We start from the raw sequence: 21,051 nt of genomic DNA on the forward strand, positions 1-21,051 counted from the left end.
TGAGCAATAATATGTAAAAAACAGGAATAGTTTACTTGAACATGAATCAATCAGAATAGACACATCAACTTTTTTCCTTAAACTATTTCAAGGAGCAGCTTTACCTGATGTGTTGTCTTGTTTAAGAACTCTTTGTGAGATTTAACTCTTCGGATTTCTGTATAGTAGTAGGTCTGAGCATGTTCATAAAAGGCATTCTCTAATCTGTAAAAGAAAATAATTCAGACTAGCCCATTGCAGAAGCTCATTCAGTACACAGAGAATTCAAGAGGCCTTAGAAAAGAACTTCAGTTTGAGCACCAATCCTTCATAAATTATATTTTGACAATTTACAGCAACTTCAATCATTAACAAAATGAATGAAGATAAGCATTTTTGTGATACTATTGTGTGATACTTGCATTAATTATTACCCTACTTGTCTGGGATCCTAGCAATGGCAGGAAAACTGTGCTGTACAAATACAGAACAACATGCTGCTGCCCTAGGCAGCATGCAGTCTAAACATGAGGCAAGAGACAGATGGAAGCACAAGGAAGCAAGACAAAACTGGACAGCAGGACAGGTAGTAGTTATAGTGCATTGGTAGACTAAGTTTTACTTCTTAAAATAATAACAAAGGTGAGTTAAGGGATGATTTAGAAAAGTATAATGAACTAGCCTTGCTAATATTTAAGGGAGGCTCTCCTAGGCACGAGGCATAAAATGGAAGGAAGCATAAAGAATGATAACAGAAAAACAGTGGTGTCTAGGAACATGGCCCAATCAAAGGGGAGATGCAAATGAGTGATGGGCTTAGATAACAAAGACAAACAGCTTATATTTGATATGATAGGGAAAAAAGGGTGGAGGAAAAAAGAAAAAAAAAGAGTCAGTGTAGGGAGGTACAGTCTCTACTTTTATACAACCTTTAAAAACAGAAAAATAGATAAAAATATTTAGCATGTGTGTGTTCCTATATGTCCAAAGCATCCAAACATTAAAGAAGAAAGAGTGATATGAAGTGGTATACCCATATCTCTATGCTAGAGGTGCACCAATACAATCAGTCCGATACTGGATTGGTATTGATATAAAGAAAACTGATTGCAACAGAAAATCGACCTGATGTGGCCAATAATTTGGCCGATAAATGCCCATGTAGGCACAGCTGCAGTGCAGCATGTAGGCAGCAAGGAACACAGCCTGGCAGTTTGGAGAGCTACGTGCAAGCTGGCAAGACTGTTATGGTGGAAGGGGAAAACGGGGCACGGGGGGGGGGGGGGGGGGGGGGGGCAGATCAATGACCCAGTGGTGAGGGTAGAGTGGGACTAGGGCGGGCATGGGACAGAACCGTGGCTCCTCCAAGGATGGAGGTGGGTGGGGACAGCTCCCACTGCTACGGGCTGCTCATCCGGAAGCAGCTGCTCTGGCGCTCGCCCGCTTGTCCAGCAGCTCCTGCTCACTCGTCTGGGAGGGCATGGCACATGCACACACACACGCGCCACATGTCTCCGGATTTGCACGGGGTTAGGGCAGGCTGGGAAGAGCCCCACACAGCCCCAGAAGCAGCAGCGGGAACCACCAGGTGAGCACTGGATCAGAGACTCCCAGATAAGCAGTGCACAGCAGTGGGAGCTGCCCCCCATTACCCCCACACAAGCTGTGGCTCCGTCCCATGCCCATCCTACCCCATCCCTCCCCAGCTGGGCAGCAGTTGCCCCACCCCACTCCTCCCTCACCACGGGGACCTTGATCTGCCCTGCCACACCCTTTCCACCACACCAGACTTACCACCTGCACACAGCTCTCCAAGCTATTGGGCTCGTATCAGAAAATCGGATTGATTTCAGTCAATATGCCTCCTTAAAAATCAGCTATCAGCATCAGCCCCAAAATCTCTATCGGTTCACCCCTAACTCTATGCATAGGAAGGGAAGGGACTTTTAAAATTCCCGTATCAGGATGTAATCATATTTGAAGTATACAACTTAGCATGAAATACATTAAAGCCAGGAGCAAATTTAAAGAAATTAAATAAAATAACCTTTATTTTGAGAACAATAAAAATAAATCTATGTGAACGTCAAATAGTTTCTTTCTAGCTGTGAGCAAAATATAAGGATTCCTTCAAATGATTACTTCCTTTTTGCATTTTGCAAACAGGCTCTTTGGCCGTGTCCAGACAAGCATGGACATGTGGTATATGGCGCTGCAGACCCATGTGCGTTGCCGCACACTGCACGTGGACATTCCCCATGCTGCTACTTTGCCCAAAACTAGAGCCTAGCCAACTGAAGCCATGCTCCAGCTGCCAACCAGACTTCCTGCCATGGCTGCAGCCCTGGGAAGCACCCAGGGCCTAAGGTAAGGCTGCTAGGGTAGCTGTTGCTGGCCCCAGCATCTTTTACTGCACCCTGGGTAACCTGCTGTGCTTTAGAGCATGCCTGGTGCAAGCATTTCCCAGGGACAAGCAGCAGCAGGGACAAGCAGCAGTGGGGAGACAAGTGTCCACACGTTTCTGGACACAGCTTCTAAGGCTATTTTGGCCACTGTTAACCCAAGGGTTTTTTTCTTTTTTTAACCATACAATTATTAACCCATCGAAATAATATATGATGTCCATACACAACATTAGATAGAAAATGTTTTATGTAAAGGTTAGGACATAATGCTTTCAAAGTAATAAACAATTTAAATGAAAAAAAAAATCTCTAATAAAACACTAATGCAAATATGAATAAACCCCGATGCAATTCAATTAGACATTCTAATTTTTGAAGACCAAGGAAAAGAACTCCCTTTTTTTTCAAATATATCTTGACAAGAGTCCAGAAATTTCATGTCCAAGGGAATAAAAATAGAAATTTATATCAGAACTACTGATAGTCAAGAGAAGTAAAATGCATGTTAAAAAAAAATAAAATGAAGCCAAGCAGAGAACAACGTTTGAGATGACATCTCTAACTTAACATAAGATAGTAAAACAGTTAAGGATTGATTCTTCAGCACGATGGGGAAAGTTTCAACAACAGATAAAACGTGAGTACAGGAAACACTTGCCATTCGCAGATTCAAATATTCAAACTCATGCTCTCTCCCCGCACTCTCTCAACATGCTCCCCACCCTACCCCCCACCCTCCCGCCGCTGCCAGTATTAGCGGTGTCTGTGGGAGCTCTGCACTTGCTACTGCTGCTGCGCTCCTGACATTTGCAGATTTTGCCATTCATGGGGATCTCTGGAGTGTATCCCCCGTGAATGGCGTGGGTCTCCTGTAATGCAAGTTTTCTAGTTCTCTCTTACACATCCACTATAGATCAATTAATGTTCCTTAACATTCCAGGGGAAAAAAAAGCAACCCAAGAACAAACGCACAATATAGAGGAAAGAAGACTTCTACCAAAAATCACCTACCTTATAATGTATCCAACAAGATGATCAGTATGTGGCAGCACAAACAGGGATTTTCCAGAGAGGTCACAAGCATTACATAAAGCTGCTGCCCTTTCTGATGCAATAACATCTTCCCCTAAGGAAGTTAAGACAGCCCAGACAAGTAGGGTAATAATTAATGCAAGTATCACAAACATCAGCTCACAGAGACAAATTAAACTATACTCTTCTCAAAAGCTATCGAAATATAGAAAAATCTAGTACATTGACAAAAAGATGGATTCCCTTATACTTCACCTAGAACATTAGAGTTTTATTCAGTAGAACAGCTGAGAAACTGAATTACCTCCAGAAAACTTGGGTAATAAGCCAGCAATACATTTGTAAAGAACAATATAACTCCTTACAAAATGTATTGCTGGCTTATTACCCAAGTTTTCTGGAGGTAATTCAGTTTCTCAGCTGTTCTACTGAATAAAACTCTAATAGATATATATTCAGTGCTAGCCATGTGGTTATTTTGAAAAAAAATACATCTATAAAAAAAAACCAAAAAAACTTCCATACCAGGTCGGTGTATCCTAAGTGGAAAAATAATACTTTGCCCAAAATCAACAACACTCTTACTGCATTAATTCAGCCCAAGTGACTTTTAGAGCTGTAAGAAAAAGAAGGGAACTTATTCACGTAAGTTTTCATAATTCCATGTAACAGAGCTATTTTACTTCTACGTTTACATCCGAGTTACGTGCTTGAAACAGAAAAAAGAAATCTGTCAATATTAAGGCAAGGAAACAACTCCCTCCCTTTAATTACAGGTTTCTGCATGACAGGTAGGGGAGTGGGAGACCTTTCTGTACCTGGAGGCAAGGGTGTTTTCTTTTGAATCAAAACCACAGCAACTTTTGTATTTCTTCCCTGCAAACTCTGCCTGAAAAAGAGTTGCAAAGTCAAACTGACAGTCTGTGTTTCTAAACAACCAAACCAAAAAAAAAAAAAAACACAAAACACAAAAAATTAAAAAAAAAAAAAGAGATGTCAGTCTACACAGAGGCATTAAAAGATTGTATATAAAATATCACATAGATCGACCACAGAAGGAAATGTTCTCTCTACTGTTTAAATATGCTACAACCCTTGAACTGTTAATAACAAGTTTAGCCAACAAGAATTAAGCAGAGGCAGTTCCCAAACAACTCTGCCAAATTACCTTCTGCAATAAGACTTCCTTACAGCCACTTAATTGCATCTTAAATATTCAAAGCAAAATTTCAGTTGCAATCACTGTCTCCAAGGCCCTTGCCACACACTACACTTAAGGCGTGATTAACCAGTTAACCACATCTTAAGTTGTAACCTAGCCATAATTTCAATCAATTACTGATGCAATAAAATGAGGAATAAGCCCCACAGTTATTCCATTAAAAACATGTAATAACTTTGTGGCTGGTTCCTATAATAACATTAAGAGAACTTGTGGCCAGGTGCACCCCATGGCAGGGAGTCCCATCAGCTGACCCAGGTCTCAGCCACAGAGACACAGTACATTCCTGTAGCTGTGAGCTCACAGCTGACCTGGGCTCCCCCTGCATCAGCAATAAAGGTGTGATGGGATGCGATTGTGGGATCATGCATCAGATCTCCTGCCATGCACGTGTGGCATGACAGGAAGTGCAATTGTGTGGATTGTGCATCAGATCCCATCACGCCTTCACCTGTACGTCTAGAGGGGCCCCAAGGCAGCCCACCGTAAAATTATGACAAGAAACACGACGTGAGAAATTATGAAAAGAGATTAAACTGTTGTATAGCAAGTCTAAGTACTGTGCAACCTACACCCGACTGCTGATTTGTTTAACCTGGATGACAATACAAACACAAAGTGTACCTCACAATTTCAACTCTAGTTGCACATTCTGACTGTTTTTCTTTCCATTGTGTCTCATCCCAGTCCAGTTCATAGAACACAACCACAAGTGCAGGTACCAGATTCAGATGTTTGTTCATCCAACCAGTCTTCAGTATCCCTTTTGGAATGTACCACTCATAAGATGTCCTCTGAAATTGTTAAAATCGATCAGTTATCAATCCCAACTAAAGTTGCCATATTTGGGAACTCTTTGTATACTGTTGATCTTGAGGATGCATTTATCATCTTTTATCCAACAATCTTGCCTTCTACACTGAAACTTAATGCTATCTTTTGGTTATGATTTCATTTAGCCATCATATTTAACCAACTGGTATTATAAGCACACAAACATCACTGGAACATTAGATAAAAACAGAAGTCTTTGAAATCCCAGGGAACTGAGATGGGAGTGGATGGACCGGAAGGAGAGAAAAAGAATACAATACTAAAATACACATTACGTCCAGTTATGTCCAGGGATAAAAAGTTATATTCTTCACTTATGGAATCATTTTGTGCAAAAGGAAAAAAAAAAAACACAAACAAACCAACCAAACCAGTATTGTAGAGCAAAAAAGAAGTCGAAATTTGAGAACTGAAGCCAGGTCTTTTGGTGTCTAGTTCTCAGCCCTTGGTATGGACTATGCTGCTTATCAGATGCCAAACTTTGACAGTACTTCCTAACTCCTTCTGCAGCGCAGTAAGTAGGCTACAAATACTATCTTCTACTGCAACTCACTCAGTCAAAATTGAATAACTGGAGTTCGGATGTTGTCCAAGTTACAGATTTATAACTTTAACAGGTAATTCTTCCAGATTTCATGTAACTAGAGTGTAGAAAGAGCCATGTTAATCTGAATTCAGGCAGAAAGCAGGTCAGAGTAGCACCTCAAAGACCAACTCCTTCGGAAAGTTATAATCTTTCATAGGTGAGTGTCTACCTCATCAGATGATGTGAATGTACTTGCAGAGAGGAAAGATACCAAGTGGGGAAAAAATAACTTAAATATAAGGATAGGGAAAGGAGATGGGAAGGGGACTGATAAGAGAGGCAACAGTGGGTTGAAGACATCAGAAAGGATTAAACAAAGCAGTTAACCCACTAACGGACATAAGGGTTATAAAAAGATAGTCCAGAGATAATCCAGAACCTCTGTTGAGACCATAATTAAGGATCAATTCAATATCATTTCTAAAAAACACACAGGGCGCTTATACACATGCTCCAGGAGGTGGACGGAGGGTGCTTTAATTAGAGTGGCCTCCCCACACTTCAAAATGGTGTGGGGGGGGGGGGGGGAGGGCCGCTTTATCTAAAGCTTGTTAAGTGAGCTTTAGATAAAACGCCCCCCCTGCCATTTTGAAGTGCGGAGACACTGATATAAGAGTCACAGGAGGCTACTGGAGCACAGGAACTGCCACACTCTAGCAGACGTGATTAATCAAGTCTGCTCATGTATAGGCACCCACAAGCCTGTGGTAGAGCACTAACTCCCTGGGAATGCCATCACTGACCAGAGAGTAGCTGTTCATAGGCAACAGACCACTAAAAGCCAACCTGAATGCAAAAGTGCAGATTAAGAAAACACCCACAGGTAGGTCTGTGTTAAATATGGTCTCAGCAGAGATTCTACCTGCCTTCCACATAGCAGAAAGTAGTAGTAAAGTTTTACAGAGTAATCACGAACAGCAAACATTTTACAATAAAAATTTGATCTCTCCTATAAGATTGAATATTTTTTTAATGAGAGAAATAGATAGACTGACTTTGGACTATACCTTTGTTCTGCATTTGGGATATTCATGATCACCAGGAAGTACTTTGAACGAAATCGGGACTCGATCTGCTCTTCTATTAGCACAAAATGCATCCCAGACTGCACGGTGAACAGCATTGTATATAAGATCCAAGCCCGTGAGGGTTACAAATGCCATAGGACGACAGCACAGCTCCACAGGGAAGTCCCACTGCGTCGGGGTCATCTTGAGCTCGTCTTAACCCTGAAATACAAAAGTGCCACATATTTCAGACCACTTCCTGAGCAAGCAGTTCCTGACCGCATGCAACAGCCATCATTCTCCTAACGAAAGCAAGCTGGCCCCTGCAAGCAAGAGGCTGGCCTGCTCCACTGAGGCAAAATGTATTTTGGGAACATGGAAGATGCAGGCATTTCTCAGCCACTGATATTTTTTCTTTTAAGATGGTTTTGTTTTTAAGGAACCTTGATGAAGGTCTCACGCCTTGATGAACCCTTGACCAGGGTTGCTCCCTGAAGACAGAGGGCACTGGGAAATCTTCACCTCTTGCTTCTTTCCAAGCCTGACTAGAGACACCCAGAGAGGTTTTTGTTTTGTATCTTGTTCACAGCCAGACCAATTCCAAGCTGAATGGGCCAAAGCCCAACAACCAGACTCCCAAATTCAACTAAGCAGAGCTCAACCGCCAAGTCTGCGGGGCTGGGCAGCCAGGCCAGGCAAGTCTCCTGCCCCCACCCAGGCCCCCTGGCCTAGGGCTTGGTGCGAAGCTGCGGATACTCCCCAAGCCCCCAGCAGGCGCCCACCGCGCATGCTCAGCCCCGGGGCAGAGGCCTCCAGGTTGCACCGGGGCTGGGACCCAGTCACGAGGCCAAGGGAGCAGCCGTGGGGACACAAACGCAGCCCCCCGGGTCCAGGCAGCGTTCTCACCTCCCGTGCTCCCACAGTTCCTCCCGCCCAGCCCAGCCGGCACCACTGCAGACAGCAGAGAATAGCCAGGAGAGCCAGGCAGCTCCACCTGCGGAAGCAAGCACCAAGCGTCCGATTGACAGCCCGCTGCGCCAATCGGCGGCGCCCAACCCAACGACCAAGCCCATCATTGGCGCGCATGGAGACGGTCCGCGGGGAGCGCGAGGGGCGGGGCCACGAAACTGGCCAATCGCTAGAGGGAGGGGGCGGGCCCGGCGACTTGGGACCGGGACCAATCGGCGATCCATGAAGCAGCCTGGCAGAGGAACTGGAGCGGCAGGGCGGGGCTTGGCGTTTGCGCATGTGCGCGGCTTTCCTGCGTGTTCGCGTGCTGCCGGGTCGGGCTGAGGGCGGGCAGCGGCAGGGACCTCCGGGGGGAGGTCTCCTCCCCCTCACGCGCCATGACGGCGAACGAAGACCAGGAGGTGAGATCCCCCACTCCACGTCACAGGGCTCTCCTGCCCCCACCTCACCCCGCGGGGAGACGTCACACACCGCGGGGGCGGGGCTGCTCTCGGGCACCCCCGCCCGGCGCCTGCCTTAAAGAGGCCGCGGGCGCTGCTTGGGGGGGGTCTGGCCTTGCCTTGTCTCTAGGGCTGGTCCGTCCTTCCCACCCCACCCCACCCCACCCCCGGAACCTGCAGGTACCGTTTATTGTGTGGCCCGCCATAAATGTAACGTAGGGGAGGCCTGATTTGAAGGCAGCGTCTAGTGCACAGGGATGGCCCATGGGGCAGGTGCTGAGAGCTGGAGGAGGGAGCAGGGCCATAGCAGCTTGAGGGAACCTGGCACCAGCAGTTAGCTGGTGCTGCCAGGTGTGAACGGAGATCACTGGTGCCAAGTGGAGCAGCACTGTCGCCTCCTGTGCTTTACGCAGGGCTGGATTAAGGCATACGCAGACTGAGCATGTGCCGGGGGCCCTAAGTGAAGAGGGAGCAGTTGTGGTTATTTGACATATTACAATTATTGAGTGAAAAAAGTCATAAAAGCTTCATCTGCAGCTGGGGGCCCACAAGTTTGTTTGCCTCGGGCCTGCTAAAGGGTGAACCTGGCCTGGCTTTACGTCTAGTGCTCTTGTCAAAGCGCAGCCCAAAACGGCCTTTTGTTTCTTTCTTCTTTTTTTCTGCAGCTACCTGGCATCACTGACTCCTGTTTCTACAAATGTAATTTTTAAAGCTGTAACTTGAAAGGGTATGAGAAGGTGATACAACATTTGGCACGGGCAGTAGGAAAAAATCACCTCCCGTGTCATTTGGCTGCATTGGGCAGCTGACAAGCTCCAGAAAAAGTTTTCATTTTTTCCGTAGTCCTTATTATGAAAAGATTAGCCAGGAGGCTTTTGTTTGATTATTGTGGGTTTACAACTTCAGTGGATCCAACATCAGGTTGAATGGCATAATGCTATAATTGTGCCAGTCAGTGGCATCTTGGGGCATTTTTACATGTGCTTTGGGGGTGGGTGCTTTAACTGGAGTTGCTCTGAGGGTGGAGCTGCTCTAATTAAAATGCTGCAGCATCTCATGTATCAGCCTCCATGCATGTCAAAATAGCAGCGAGGGTGCTTGACCTAAAGCTCATTCAACTTCAACTTGTTAATGGTCTGAAGGTACAGCAAGGGAGGTTTAGTTGGATATTAGGAAGAACTTTCTCACTAGGGGACTGGTGAAGTACTGGAACAGGTTACCTAGAGAGGTGGTGGCAGAGCCAACCATAATGGGGTGCGAGGCCTGGGGCAAATCAGCCTGCGTGGGGTCCCCTTAACACTGCACAGGGCTGTGGTACCCCTGCAAAGGGGGTGGGGGAAATCTCTGTGCTTCTTCCGCAGTGTGGGGCTGGGCCACAAGCTCCAGGTGCGCCCTGTGGGAGGGCCTGCGACCACTCTGCCTGGCTCTGTGGGGCCCCCCCAAAGTACGGAGTCTGGGGCGGTCGCCCTGATTCACCGTATCCTCGGGACGGCTCTGGGTGGTGGAACCTCCATCCTTGGAGGTTTTCAAGACCCGGCTAAACAGAGCCTTGACTGGGATGATCTAGTTGGGGATGGTCCTGCTTTGAGCAGGTCCCTTCCAACCCTAAGTTTCTTTGATTCTATACACAAGATGCAGAGACTGGCTGGAGCAAACTAATTATCACACTCCAGCACGTAATTACAGCACGTTGGAGCAGCCTTTCCAACATGTCTACAGGCACCTTTGGATTCTATTTGGGGACAGATCTACTTGGACCCCTTTCATAAAAAGGGATCTTGTAAGTGAGGAGCTATTTTATTTATAGCAAGTGTAATGAAGATAGAAGCATTCTTTAGATATTGTTTGATATTTTCCCATGGAAAGTCACAAAATTAAGATTTAAAAAGTCCTAGTTGTCTGAAATCCTATAATGTTCACTCAATTGAGGAGTTTCTGAAAGTTTTTTTATGAAGATGGATTATTAGCTTATGCTAATGTTTGGACACCCTTGTGTAGCTTACCCTGGAGTATGTTTGATACCCTTGTGTAGCTTAGCCAGAATAATTTAGATTGGTATCCTGTGTTTAAACTTGTTTTCTGGAAAACTGAAATTGGATTATAGTAGTACCAAACAAGACTGAATCAGTTACATTTGTTGGCTGTATTTTTATGGGATCTATTGACCTATGTAAACACAATTCAATGAATGTATACTTTGCGTGTGTGTGGTGTATGTGTGGTTGTTCTGGCTTGACCTTTTTACATAAAACATTTAGAAAAACATTAAACTGAAGTATTAGATTAAAATTGTTAACTGTTTTCTTTATCTCATCTTTCTAGATGGAACTAGAAGCTTTACGTTCTATTTACGAAGGAGATGAGCGTTTTAGAGAACTTAGTCCTGTTTCCTTTCAGTACAGGGTAAGACTTCATGAAGTTTTGTAGCTAAATGGAATATGTTGTATATATTACAAAATAGTTTCTTAAAACATATGGCTATTCACCTAGTGGACAATTATAGCATAAGGAACTAGATTGATGAAGCTACTTGGAACATGGACATGTTGACAGATTACTTGCGGCAGATCAGTCTGACCATGTCGGAGCCCCTAAAAGTAGTTCAGCCCCACCTGCAATAGTGGCAGATACCCCAGGATGACTGGCTATCTTTTCTCCCCAGAGCCTGTTTTTTTGTGTGTGTTGTGCCTTGAGTGTCATCTCTCTGGTGTGTTAAAGGCACTGGGCATCTGGCTTCTAGAATGGAATCAACAGTTCTATGTAAAGTCAAGTCAGTCCTGAGGCCATTGAGGCACCTTGGATGCTGTGCATCACTGGTGATTCTTTGGGCAGAGTGACCTGGTGACACCCATCTCCCCTCCAAGTATGGAAGGCGATTGGCTCGCAGGGAGCTCATGTGCCCTTTGACAGGTCTTGTTTTTAGTCCTGCTGAGCGTCCACACGCCCTCCTCACCCAGGCTAGCCCAGGTGGGGATACCAGTTTAGTCATCGACAACCCAACCATGGAACAGGCTGTACCAGTTGACATGGTACCAGATAGCAGACCGAGAGAGGCCTGGTCTGATGGGGTCCCTGTATAAAGCATGGTCAGAATTAGGCATCTCAGAATTAGATCTATAAAGCCAGCAGACTGAGGAGAGCACCTCCTAAGCAAGCCAATGAGGGAAAAAGAACAGGAGTACGTCTCAAGCCATACCTTAACTATCAATACTTAAGCACCAGAGAAGATTCATAGCTCAAAACCTTTCTTCTGCAGTTAGATGCCAGAATAATTTCTTTAAAAAAGGCAAAGAGAACCTGCTACGTTTTAGGCAGTCTTTTAGAAGGTTGCAGTGATGGTCTCTTACGTAGCATCCTGGTAGTTAAAGAACTCGCCCTGTATGTGAAAAGCCTAAGTTTAGTGATCACCTGAGCCAGTAGGAGTAGAAACCTATATTTTCTACCTCCCGAGAGAATGCAGAAAAAAATTCAAGATTCTCCTGAGCAAGATGATTCAAGAGAGCAAGATTAAACAAGATTCTATATCCTTCTGGCTAGATCATTCGCTTAGGCAGTAGAGAAGACTTCGGTTTTAGTCTTTTAATCCAATGACTCATGAATATAAAATACAATGCCTGGTGCCTAAGATATTCTCTGGAAGCTGGGGTATGTTGGGTTGAGCTGCCTGTGGCTGAATCCTGCTCTTCCAATTTTTTTAAACTGTTGGATATTGACTAAAGGGAGCATTACCACGCTCTCCAGTTGTGTGTTTTGTTTTGTTTTTAACAAAATGGCCTCTGCTATTTGGTTTAACACAGAGATGTCAAACAGACAGCCTGTGAACCAGATTCAGCCCATGGAGCCTTGTCATCTGGCCAGCAGGACTCCCAGAAGTGCCAGGAATTCAGGGGCAGGGCTTGCTTCCAAGAGCCAGGACCTGGAGCCCTGCTGGCAACCCATGCTGCCACCACTTACCCCACTGCCCTGCAAGAAGCCTCAGAGTTTGGATCCAGCCCAAGGAGTGGACTGTGTGTGACACCCTGGTGTCACTTAACCAAAATAATTCTAATTAAGATAACCTAAAAACAAATAAACTGTTTAGATAGAAATACATGTCCACTCAGAGGCTGTCACTGGTTTAATGAAATTGGTTTACAATGTCTTTATTAAATTAGCGAAAGTCTGTCATGTAGGCAAAGCTTTAGGCTTTGCTGTCAAAAATTGCCCGTCTAAGGTGAGCTGGAGTGAATGGTCCTTATTATCAGGCTTTGGCTAGCTTCACGTTAATTACAGTGACTGCCTTTAGTGATGAGAGGAATTAGATTTGTAAGTCTTAAAATTCATACCCGGTTCTCATAACAGACCATTATCCTGTTTGCTTTTTATACTGTACAGTAGAGCCCAAATCATTCATAGATGGGTATTTCACAACCAGCTTTATTTGCAGCAGTTGATGAATAAAGGACATGCAATTCAAGTTGTTTTTCAAACCTTTTACTCCAAAAGGGCACTGCTTCTCAGTGGCCCACGAAGCTGACTGGAGAAGTAGTGCCCTTTGATACAAAAGGTGTAGCAAGTAACTAGAGCATCATAGCAGTCATACACAGCTATTTACTGTGGCTTGTGTATACCCCTGGTTCCTTTTACATTACAAACCCTCAGCTTTTCAGGGGGTAAGGAACTTGACTCTACAAAGTATCCAAATATTTTAATTTGGGCAATGGAAAGTGAGTGCTTGTTCTCTTGCAATGTTGCAGTGTTTTGATTGCAATCGCTGCCGTTTAGAACCAAGAAAACCTTTTCTATAACAATGTTAAATACTTCATCAAACCTTTCCTATTGGTTTTTATAGGGGAGAATTGAGGGGTAAAAGTTATGCTGCTTTTATACACTTGCATGTAAAAATACTATGCTAGTAATGGTTTTTTGAAGCTTACTGTTTTTGAATGGTAATTGTCGATCACCTTTAAAAATAACTTGGGTAATATATAAATAGTGAAAGGTTTGCATATAGAATGTGATATTACAAGGTTTGATAAGACTAAACCTTTCCATTTTTAAGGTGTTTCATCTCTTTTTTTTTTTTTTAGATAGGTGAAAATGGAGATCCTAAAGCCTTCCTAATAGAAATTTCCTGGCCAGAAACATACCCACAGATGGCTCCAGTCATATCCATGGATGCTTTCTTCAACAACACAATGTAAATATTTAAAGTAGTTCTATTTTATATGTTCTTTTTTTCAAGTCTCATCCCTTGAACCTAAAACTGGGTTATATGGTCTCTTCTAGATCTTCATCTATAAAGCAAAGCATATTGGATAAATTAATGACAGAAGTGGAAGTTAATCTTGGAACTGCCATGACGTATACACTTTTTGAATATGCCAAAGATAATAAAGAATTGCTTATGGAAAATCAACCTGCTTATGTTGCAGTAAGCTTATAATTTTAGGTTTTAATCTTTTTTTTATGAAATATTTGTCTAGATACGAGTTCATGCAAAAAAGTCTGAAATGACTTTTCAGACCTTCAAATACTTCACTGCTATCATAAAATTCTGGGAGGCATGTGTGGAGGCATACTTGTATACTGTATTTTACACAGCATGCAAATAGGCTGGTGCCTAGAAGATAGTACATAGAAATTTATCATTTCTCTAGTGTTTAGCCAACTTCACAAAAAATTTCTTGCAAAGCAGTGATTGCAAATACTTCCTAATCTGGGATACAAAGCAAGCTGATCTCCAAGGGTGACCTGGGGAATTTGCAACAGAAACAAAACTAATGAGAACAGATATGTGAACTTTGACTCTTGGTGTGACAAAAATCTCCAGAGTGAATGAGTGACGCTTCAGATTGGTATATGAAAATTCTGAAGCAATGAATTTTTGATTGGAAAACTGAGGTAAAGAACACCAGAAAAGTAGAAAGTAAGTAATAAAATAATGCTAAAATTAAAGATAGTGTTATCTTGAATCTAGTTTTAATGATCCAGCAGCCTGGAACAAGGTGGAGTTTGTGCTTGGGCACTATGACTATCTTTGGAATGATAATCCAAACCAGTTGGAGGGTAGATTTGCACATGTAAGACCATGTAAGGCAGCATCTCACTTAGAGTAGGAGACCTTTCTAGTCTGCTTTGAGAAGATATGTACATGAGTGTGGGCATTACTGTCTAGCTATTTTATTCTTTACCCTGTTTGGCACTGGATTGTATTTATAAAATGTTTTGACTCTTGAGAGCTACAGCTTAAGCAAGGAAATGTTGAAGCTTTATTCTTCATATGATGTTTCTATGTGGCTTAGAGAAGCATTCATGCTAGGGGATCTTATCACTTTTTTGTCATAGTGTACATGCTAGAAAAGCAAGAAACTAAGTTTCAGTAGCAAAGGCTTTTTTGGTTGATGGCTTTTGATATTCTAAATGAGATACTGTACTTTAACTGCTAGATTACTTGTTTGAATCCAGCTCTTTTCTGAAATGATCAGCAGATAATGAGGTGGACATAACTAACAGGTGGACATGTGGCAATATCGCAATACTCCTGTCAGCAACTCAAAGACATTCATTAATCTGGCAAAAAGGCCCAGGATCAAATTGACTTGAGAACTAAACTGCTTTTGCTCTTAAGAGGAGCATTGTACTTGGATGAACTCCAGTATATATATGCAGACCTTCTTCAGAACTGCCAGTGTGTTTCTCTAGTGAGTTGCAAATACCTTCTTTTACTTCAAAAAACAAAATGCTCATTTTTAGGTATTCAAAGGACTTTGAGATGAACAGAATTCAAACCCTACATCTGAAATGAATCAGAGTAATTTGCATCATTACTATTTTATGGAGTTATTTCATGTCTTTTTTTTGAAATGGACAATTTAGTTCTACTTCAAGGACAAATACTGCATTTTGTTGCATACAACATGCCTCAGAATATAAGCACCTTGTTTTTGAAAGGCAGAATGAAGAAAAAAAGACTTTTTCTAGAGTTATGGCTTCAGAGAGCAGGGACAGTCTAATCTTCAGATGGCTCAACCTGCTGGTTGACTAAAGCTGAAATCCTAGCTGCTGCTAAAGACTCATCTCTATGGATGGATCTATGATTCTGGAAGGAGTTAAAGAGTCTCCAAGGCTATGAAATTGGAGGAGAGAGACTAGCAGACAGAAAAAATTCCCAAAGAGTGGTTAGCTCTTTTAGTGGAACATCAAGATCATTAAAAAGTAAAGATGATTGTTAACACGTGTGGAGTAAAGAACAGTGAGCCTTTAAGTCAACTGATTCCCTTAGCTGTCTGAATATTAATACCACAGCTGCTGCACTGCAGAGCAAAAATCAAAGCATGGTGCTTCTGTCCCAGTCAGAAAATCAGTTTCCACACTTAATACATGCACGCCAATTTGGGGGAGGAGGGGCTGACTTTGAAGTGAAAAAATGTGTGTTGTATGCAAGAAAACGTGGTATTCAACCTGTTTACAGTTGAAACCTTTTTATGGAAATAGTTGATTATACAAGAACACTGGTTTGTTTGTTTTTTCAGTACTAGCATCATATTAGTTTCTTCTTTTGCCCCTCTCTCTCTTTCCATTGTCTCTTCTATGAAGACAGTTTTATGCTCCTGCAAATTTATGTGTCCAGGAAAGAATTATATTAATGAGTGAGGAGTGTGAACCTCACCACATTAAACCTTACTTTATTGTTCTTAAATGTGTGTGGGGTGTTTTTTCTTTATTGTTGGTTTCATAGTTGGTAGGGTTGGAAGGGACCTGAGCAGATCATCAATTCAGACCCCCTGCCATGAGCAGGAAAGAATGCTGGGGTCAAATGACCCCGGCTAGGTGATTATCTAGCCTCCTTTTTGACAGTGGTATTACTGTCAACGTGGAAAGAAAACTTTTCCAATCCCCACCAAACAGAATTGGGATGTGGGTGGTTTCAGAGGTCATGGAAGCATTTGGATTACCAGCCATCATAAGAAACACATTAGAAATGCATTATTACATAAATACAGAAAACTAGAGCCATAACTGTCATTTGATAAAAAGTGCAAGCTTCTTTGTGTAATGAATTAAAGAACAGACACAGTGTCCCAACAAGAATTTGGACATAATATTATTCTTGTAACTTTTGTAAAATACCAATCAGTGTAATATCTAGGCATGCATTGTCAATTCAGTTTCTTGCAAGAAATTTAACAGTTCCTTCTATTTTTTTCTCAGCCTTCAGGGGGCAATAATATTTCAGTAGGAACTCCTGACGTAGTCTCATCAAGTAAGAAAAAAGACAAAAAGGAACAGTTGTCCAAAACCCAGAAACGAAAGCTGGCAGATAAAACAGGTTTGTTCAACATAATTTACACCTTTTTTCCAGACTTGAGAAAGTGTTGCAGTGCTTTTTTTAATAGCATTTATGTTCCTTCAAAGGCCTGGGTTCCTATACACTTTGCACCATAAGTGAGAACATAATGATCATTTCCCAGTTTTCACATGTTTTGGTTATAAAATTGGAGAACAGTTTTTCACAAATGATAATTTCTGCATAGGACCCTAGAGTGGAATGGCAGTGATATGACAATTGAGGTGAGCGAGCAGAATTGAGTGGTTAAACTTTCAGAGTTTGCCACATTAAACCTGTCTCTAGCTAGCACATTTCTTTGCTTCAATAAATGCACTTACTGAACATTGCTTCGGTCAGACCAGTTCAACTATTACAGACCCTTACTTATAATTTGTCTGATTCTTGCTAGCTGCTTTTCACTTGGCTAAGTAGCCAAGAGTCACTGACAGTTCGGCTCTGAAAGGGTTAAAACTGTAGCTTTTTCCTGACCAGGAAAAAGGGTAAGTGAGCTGAAGATTAAGCTCTGTCCCTGCTGTATGCAGCTATAGCTCTAGAAAAATCTTTTTCTTCATCCTGCCTTCCAAAAACAAAATGTGCATCTCATTTCAGGGCCCATGGTATGCAAGAAAGTATGGGGATTCTTTTTCAATAAAATCAAGTTTTTGGTGTTTTTTTTCATATGATCCATTATATGGTCATGCTGTCTCTTAATACATATACATTTATGTGAATCATTTGATAATCTGTAGCCAGAATTATCTGTGTACCATTACTTAAATTATGTATTTTCCTCTTGTAAGATCTGATCTTTTTGACAAATCTTTCCACATGCTGATTTCAAATTACCTCCTAAGTCAAGCCCTAGAAGGGCCTTTTTAGTGAAGCTGTGTGATGTTTGTTTTGTTTTGTTTTTGAGAGGATAAATTTATCTTTTCCCCATGAGACTTATTGCTAATATCCTCAGTTTTCTTAACCCCTTTTAAACTTTCTTTGTTAAAATTAACAATTTTACAAGCATTCAAAGTATATTTATATTGTCTGTGAACAATTTACCACTATTACATTAATATGTAGTGAAATTGCATTGTGTTCTTATATTTGTTCTTACAGCTGTTTCATATCTTTGAAAATATACACAGAGCAACTAAGGTTTCTCATCAGTCTAACAGTTGTGAATGCTCTTTATTCTTATAGATCACAGAGGAGAGCTTCCTCGAGGATGGAACTGGGTGGATGTTGTTAAGGTAACGTGACTGTTACAACTGTGAAAGTACTGCATATGCACAATGGTTTTATGCATATGTAACTACAAATTATATTTAATCTGTCTTTTTGTTTTCTTCCTAACAATGTTTGGATTTGACTGTGGTCTCTGATTCATTTCTATATACTTCCAGCATGTAAGTATTTTCACATTATTTTCTTAAATGTTGAAAAAAAGATTTGTTGAGAAGTAGGGAAGTTTGTTACCTGTTTCTCTAGATCTTAATTCATTGACAATCTGTTACTGGGCTTTAAAACTTACAAAATTCTTCCAATATGTAAATTATATATGAAGCAAAACACTGACTGACTAATACCTCTTGGATTCGAAGAAGAAATGTATTTTTCCCTGGTTTTGAGCATTGAAAAGTTAAGCTTTAGAGAGGAGAGTTTACAGCATGTACATTAGCTGTGACTTTCAGAATACACTAACAATTCTCAGTATTTTCATTGGTCGCAGATTGCAAAAATGACATTAACAGAATGGTCTGAACATTTCAGAACTGTGGATAAGTAGAAGCAAAAAAACCCCATTACAACACCTTTTTGTCTCCCAAGTGAGATTTCCATATTGTCTTCCTGTGGGCCTGCATCCTTCTTCCTTTCCTTTCCCACAAAGAATTTTCTTCTCCCCTCTTTGCTCTTGAATGGAAATTAATCTTGCTATTTTTAACACATTTCACTGCATAACAGAAAAAACATTGATTGTACATCAGAACAACCAAACCACTGCCAGCATACTTCTGAGAATAGTGTTAAAATGACTTGTAGTAATCAGTCAGGTACAGCTGTTATTTTGTGTGCCATGCTTCAAAATTTAAAAGTGACTATTAAGAATGGGTGTCTTGGATTCCAGAGAACTTCCAGAGAGCTCAGATTCCAGAGAACTTTCCCAAGTTTATTTAGGTAATCATATGGTATTATAAGCTTTGGCAGTGCCCATTTGCATTCAATTAGGTTTTACTTTAATTGAAGATAAGAGGTGCCCTAAAAATGTGTGGGATAATTCCTTCAAGTGCATTTGTTTCAGTTTAACCAAACTGAGGATTGGATTTGCATTTTCTTTAATGGAGATACTACCCAAAATTATTTATCTTCTATGAAGTTTCATTGAGGGAGTATCCTTATTTTTGTATTTTAAAATATTTCATAAAAATAAAAGAAGGCAGAGTTTTAGCTCCAGGAACAATTATGGTTATTTAATGTGTAGACTAAAATAGAATAATTTTTTTTTAACTTTTTGATGGAAATAGCTTGATTAGTTTGTATTAGTAACTAAATATGCTTGTATTCAATGTACAATGGAAATAATGTAGTTTCTGATTCCCAATAAATGAAATAACAGTCTAAACTCTGAACACTTTTCTTTTTGTGTCTTTTATAGTTAAGCAAAACTGGTTCTAAAGATGATGAATAAAGGACTTTGATACAAGAAAACTCCACCTTTTTAATACAGTGCAATTTTGGGTCAGCATCTTTTTCTTAGTAATTTTCTTGTTGAAGTAAAATATTTTATAAAGGACAGTTTCCTAACTAGTAAACCTGGCCACATGTGTTTATCCAGGTTATTCTGGTTTTTCATTTTTCTTCACAAATAAAATCTTGCCTTAAAAGAAGGTAATAGTATGACAGTATATTGAACTTTAGAGAACTTATTTGGTTTCTGTCTATAGCAGAGAAGAATAGGGATATATGCAGTGTTAATTTATATTTTACTATTTAGTAAAATATAGTGAAGTCCTGTTATAGTGAATCCTTTGACATTGTAAGCATTTCCTGACATTCTTATTCCAATGGAAGACAAACACTATAACAGTGATTAATCACTTGACAGCATAATTATTAAAAATAAACTGTTCACTCTAAATAAAACTGTTGTTGTTTGTTTCCCTAATTACAAATGTAGAACAACAATAAAACATGATTATGCTGCTAAAGATTTGTCTGGGCTAAAATATGTAGTCCTGTTTTAACTGAACTGCCACAATTGCAAATGCTAGTTAAAACAAGATTGCATGTCTGAGCTATACAATTTCAAAGTAGAAGATAATGAGCAGTTTTTATACCAGTATGTATTCTTTGTTCTGTGCAGTATACTATCTGTTTTAGTCTTTCTCCCATGTGCATCTTTACGGAAGGCCTGGGGGTTTGAAGGAGAAAAAGTTGCTCTCCTTTTGATAATGAATTGCTGTGCTGATCTGTTCTAATGGGTTTCTATTTTCTTCCATTGGGGAAACGGGTTCACCATGCAGGTTTGTTCTCAGAATTATGGAATGCTGGGGAAAATGTCACCCCCCCCCTCCCCCCCCCCCCCCCGCTAAATCTGTTGGAAAACATTTTTGTACAGTCTGCTGTCTTGTATCAAAAAAGAAAGAAAAATCCTCTTACTGTGTAAACAGTAATTGAGTAGAAGATGCCTTAATGTCATTAAATTTTGTTTTGAGATTGACTTTAATAAATACCTATTTATCTGCCATGTTGTGAGTTCTCTTCTTAAGTTTCTGATGGTGCCTGCTGTACAAATGAGGTAAATTTGCACTTGTATAACATTTTCCCACTCATGAAGCAGAGCATTTTCAAATTTAATTGCCAAGAGAATTCTTTCTTCCCTTCCCTCTTTCCTATCTTTGTACACTTGTATATTCTTCAAAATAATCATTTAAGCTTCTTAATTTAGGATGTAATATGTTACATTTCTGCAGCAGGATATATAGACCTGCTAAGCCATAAGGCTCACAGCTCAACAGGTATATATATCCTGATGACAAGGATGATGATGATGATCCTCATATCATTCTCAGTGTATATACAGCAGCCCCACTGTCCATTTAAAGAGTGCATTGTCACACACAACGTGCACAGCATGGCGAAGAAAGTATGTTATGGGCATGCACTAGGTGTTCTGGTTCAATCGTATCATGAGTTGATGCAGCTGAGCAAGTACATCATCCTTGAGGACAGAAGCATAGACTACAATCTTGGTCAGTGGGTTTGATTATTGAA

The 21,051-nt window shown here is 41.1% G+C and overlaps 2 protein-coding genes across 3 annotated transcripts in view; one reads left to right on the top strand and one right to left on the bottom strand.

Annotated features, from left to right (window-relative positions):
- The window catches only part of TRAPPC11 (trafficking protein particle complex subunit 11), a 42,870-nt gene extending 34,791 nt beyond the window's left edge, over positions 1 to 8,079 (bottom strand). Inside the window, exons 1-6 of the mRNA XM_006269618.4 lie at positions 7,972 to 8,079; positions 7,066 to 7,287; positions 5,263 to 5,432; positions 4,235 to 4,305; positions 3,396 to 3,510; positions 105 to 204 (exon numbers count right to left, since the gene is read on the bottom strand). Of these exons, the coding sequence (XP_006269680.1) occupies positions 105 to 204; positions 3,396 to 3,510; positions 4,235 to 4,305; positions 5,263 to 5,432; positions 7,066 to 7,269 (660 nt within the window). The 5' untranslated portion in view covers positions 7,270 to 7,287; positions 7,972 to 8,079. The remainder of the gene's footprint in view (positions 1 to 104; positions 205 to 3,395; positions 3,511 to 4,234; positions 4,306 to 5,262; positions 5,433 to 7,065; positions 7,288 to 7,971) is intronic.
- Positions 8,080 to 8,297: 218 nt separating this feature from the next.
- RWDD4 (RWD domain containing 4) lies at positions 8,298 to 20,522 on the top strand. Of its 2 annotated transcripts, none has more exons than XM_059721841.1 (7): positions 8,298 to 8,435; positions 10,797 to 10,877; positions 13,544 to 13,653; positions 13,743 to 13,887; positions 16,668 to 16,785; positions 17,980 to 18,185; positions 19,433 to 20,522. In XM_059721841.1, exons 1-6 carry the CDS (start codon positions 8,412 to 8,414, stop codon positions 18,036 to 18,038), a joined length of 537 nt encoding a protein of 178 aa, XP_059577824.1. In that variant the 5' UTR covers positions 8,298 to 8,411; the 3' UTR covers positions 18,039 to 18,185; positions 19,433 to 20,522. The 2 variants fall into 2 exon arrangements, with proteins under 2 accessions (XP_059577824.1, XP_059577825.1); XM_059721842.1 differs by lacking the exon at positions 8,298 to 8,435 and adding an exon at positions 8,563 to 8,654.
- Positions 20,523 to 21,051: the final 529 nt, after the last annotated feature.

This window comes from Alligator mississippiensis, chromosome 2 (genome assembly GCF_030867095.1).
Source record: "Alligator mississippiensis isolate rAllMis1 chromosome 2, rAllMis1, whole genome shotgun sequence".
In the NCBI taxonomy this organism is placed as follows: domain Eukaryota; kingdom Metazoa; phylum Chordata; order Crocodylia; family Alligatoridae; genus Alligator; species Alligator mississippiensis.

What these genes read in the sequence shown, in the direction of transcription:
- RWDD4 (XM_059721841.1), top strand. Translation starts at nt 8,412, where the DNA reads ATGACGGCGAACGAAGACCAGGAG. An exon ending in ATCAACCTGCTTATGTTGCA is followed by an intron (nt 13,888 to 16,667) that starts GTAAGCTTATAA and finishes TTTTTTTCTCAG; the next exon opens with CCTTCAGGGGGCAATAATAT. An exon ending in AAAGCTGGCAGATAAAACAG is followed by an intron (nt 16,786 to 17,979) that starts GTTTGTTCAACA and finishes TTATTCTTATAG; the next exon opens with ATCACAGAGGAGAGCTTCCT.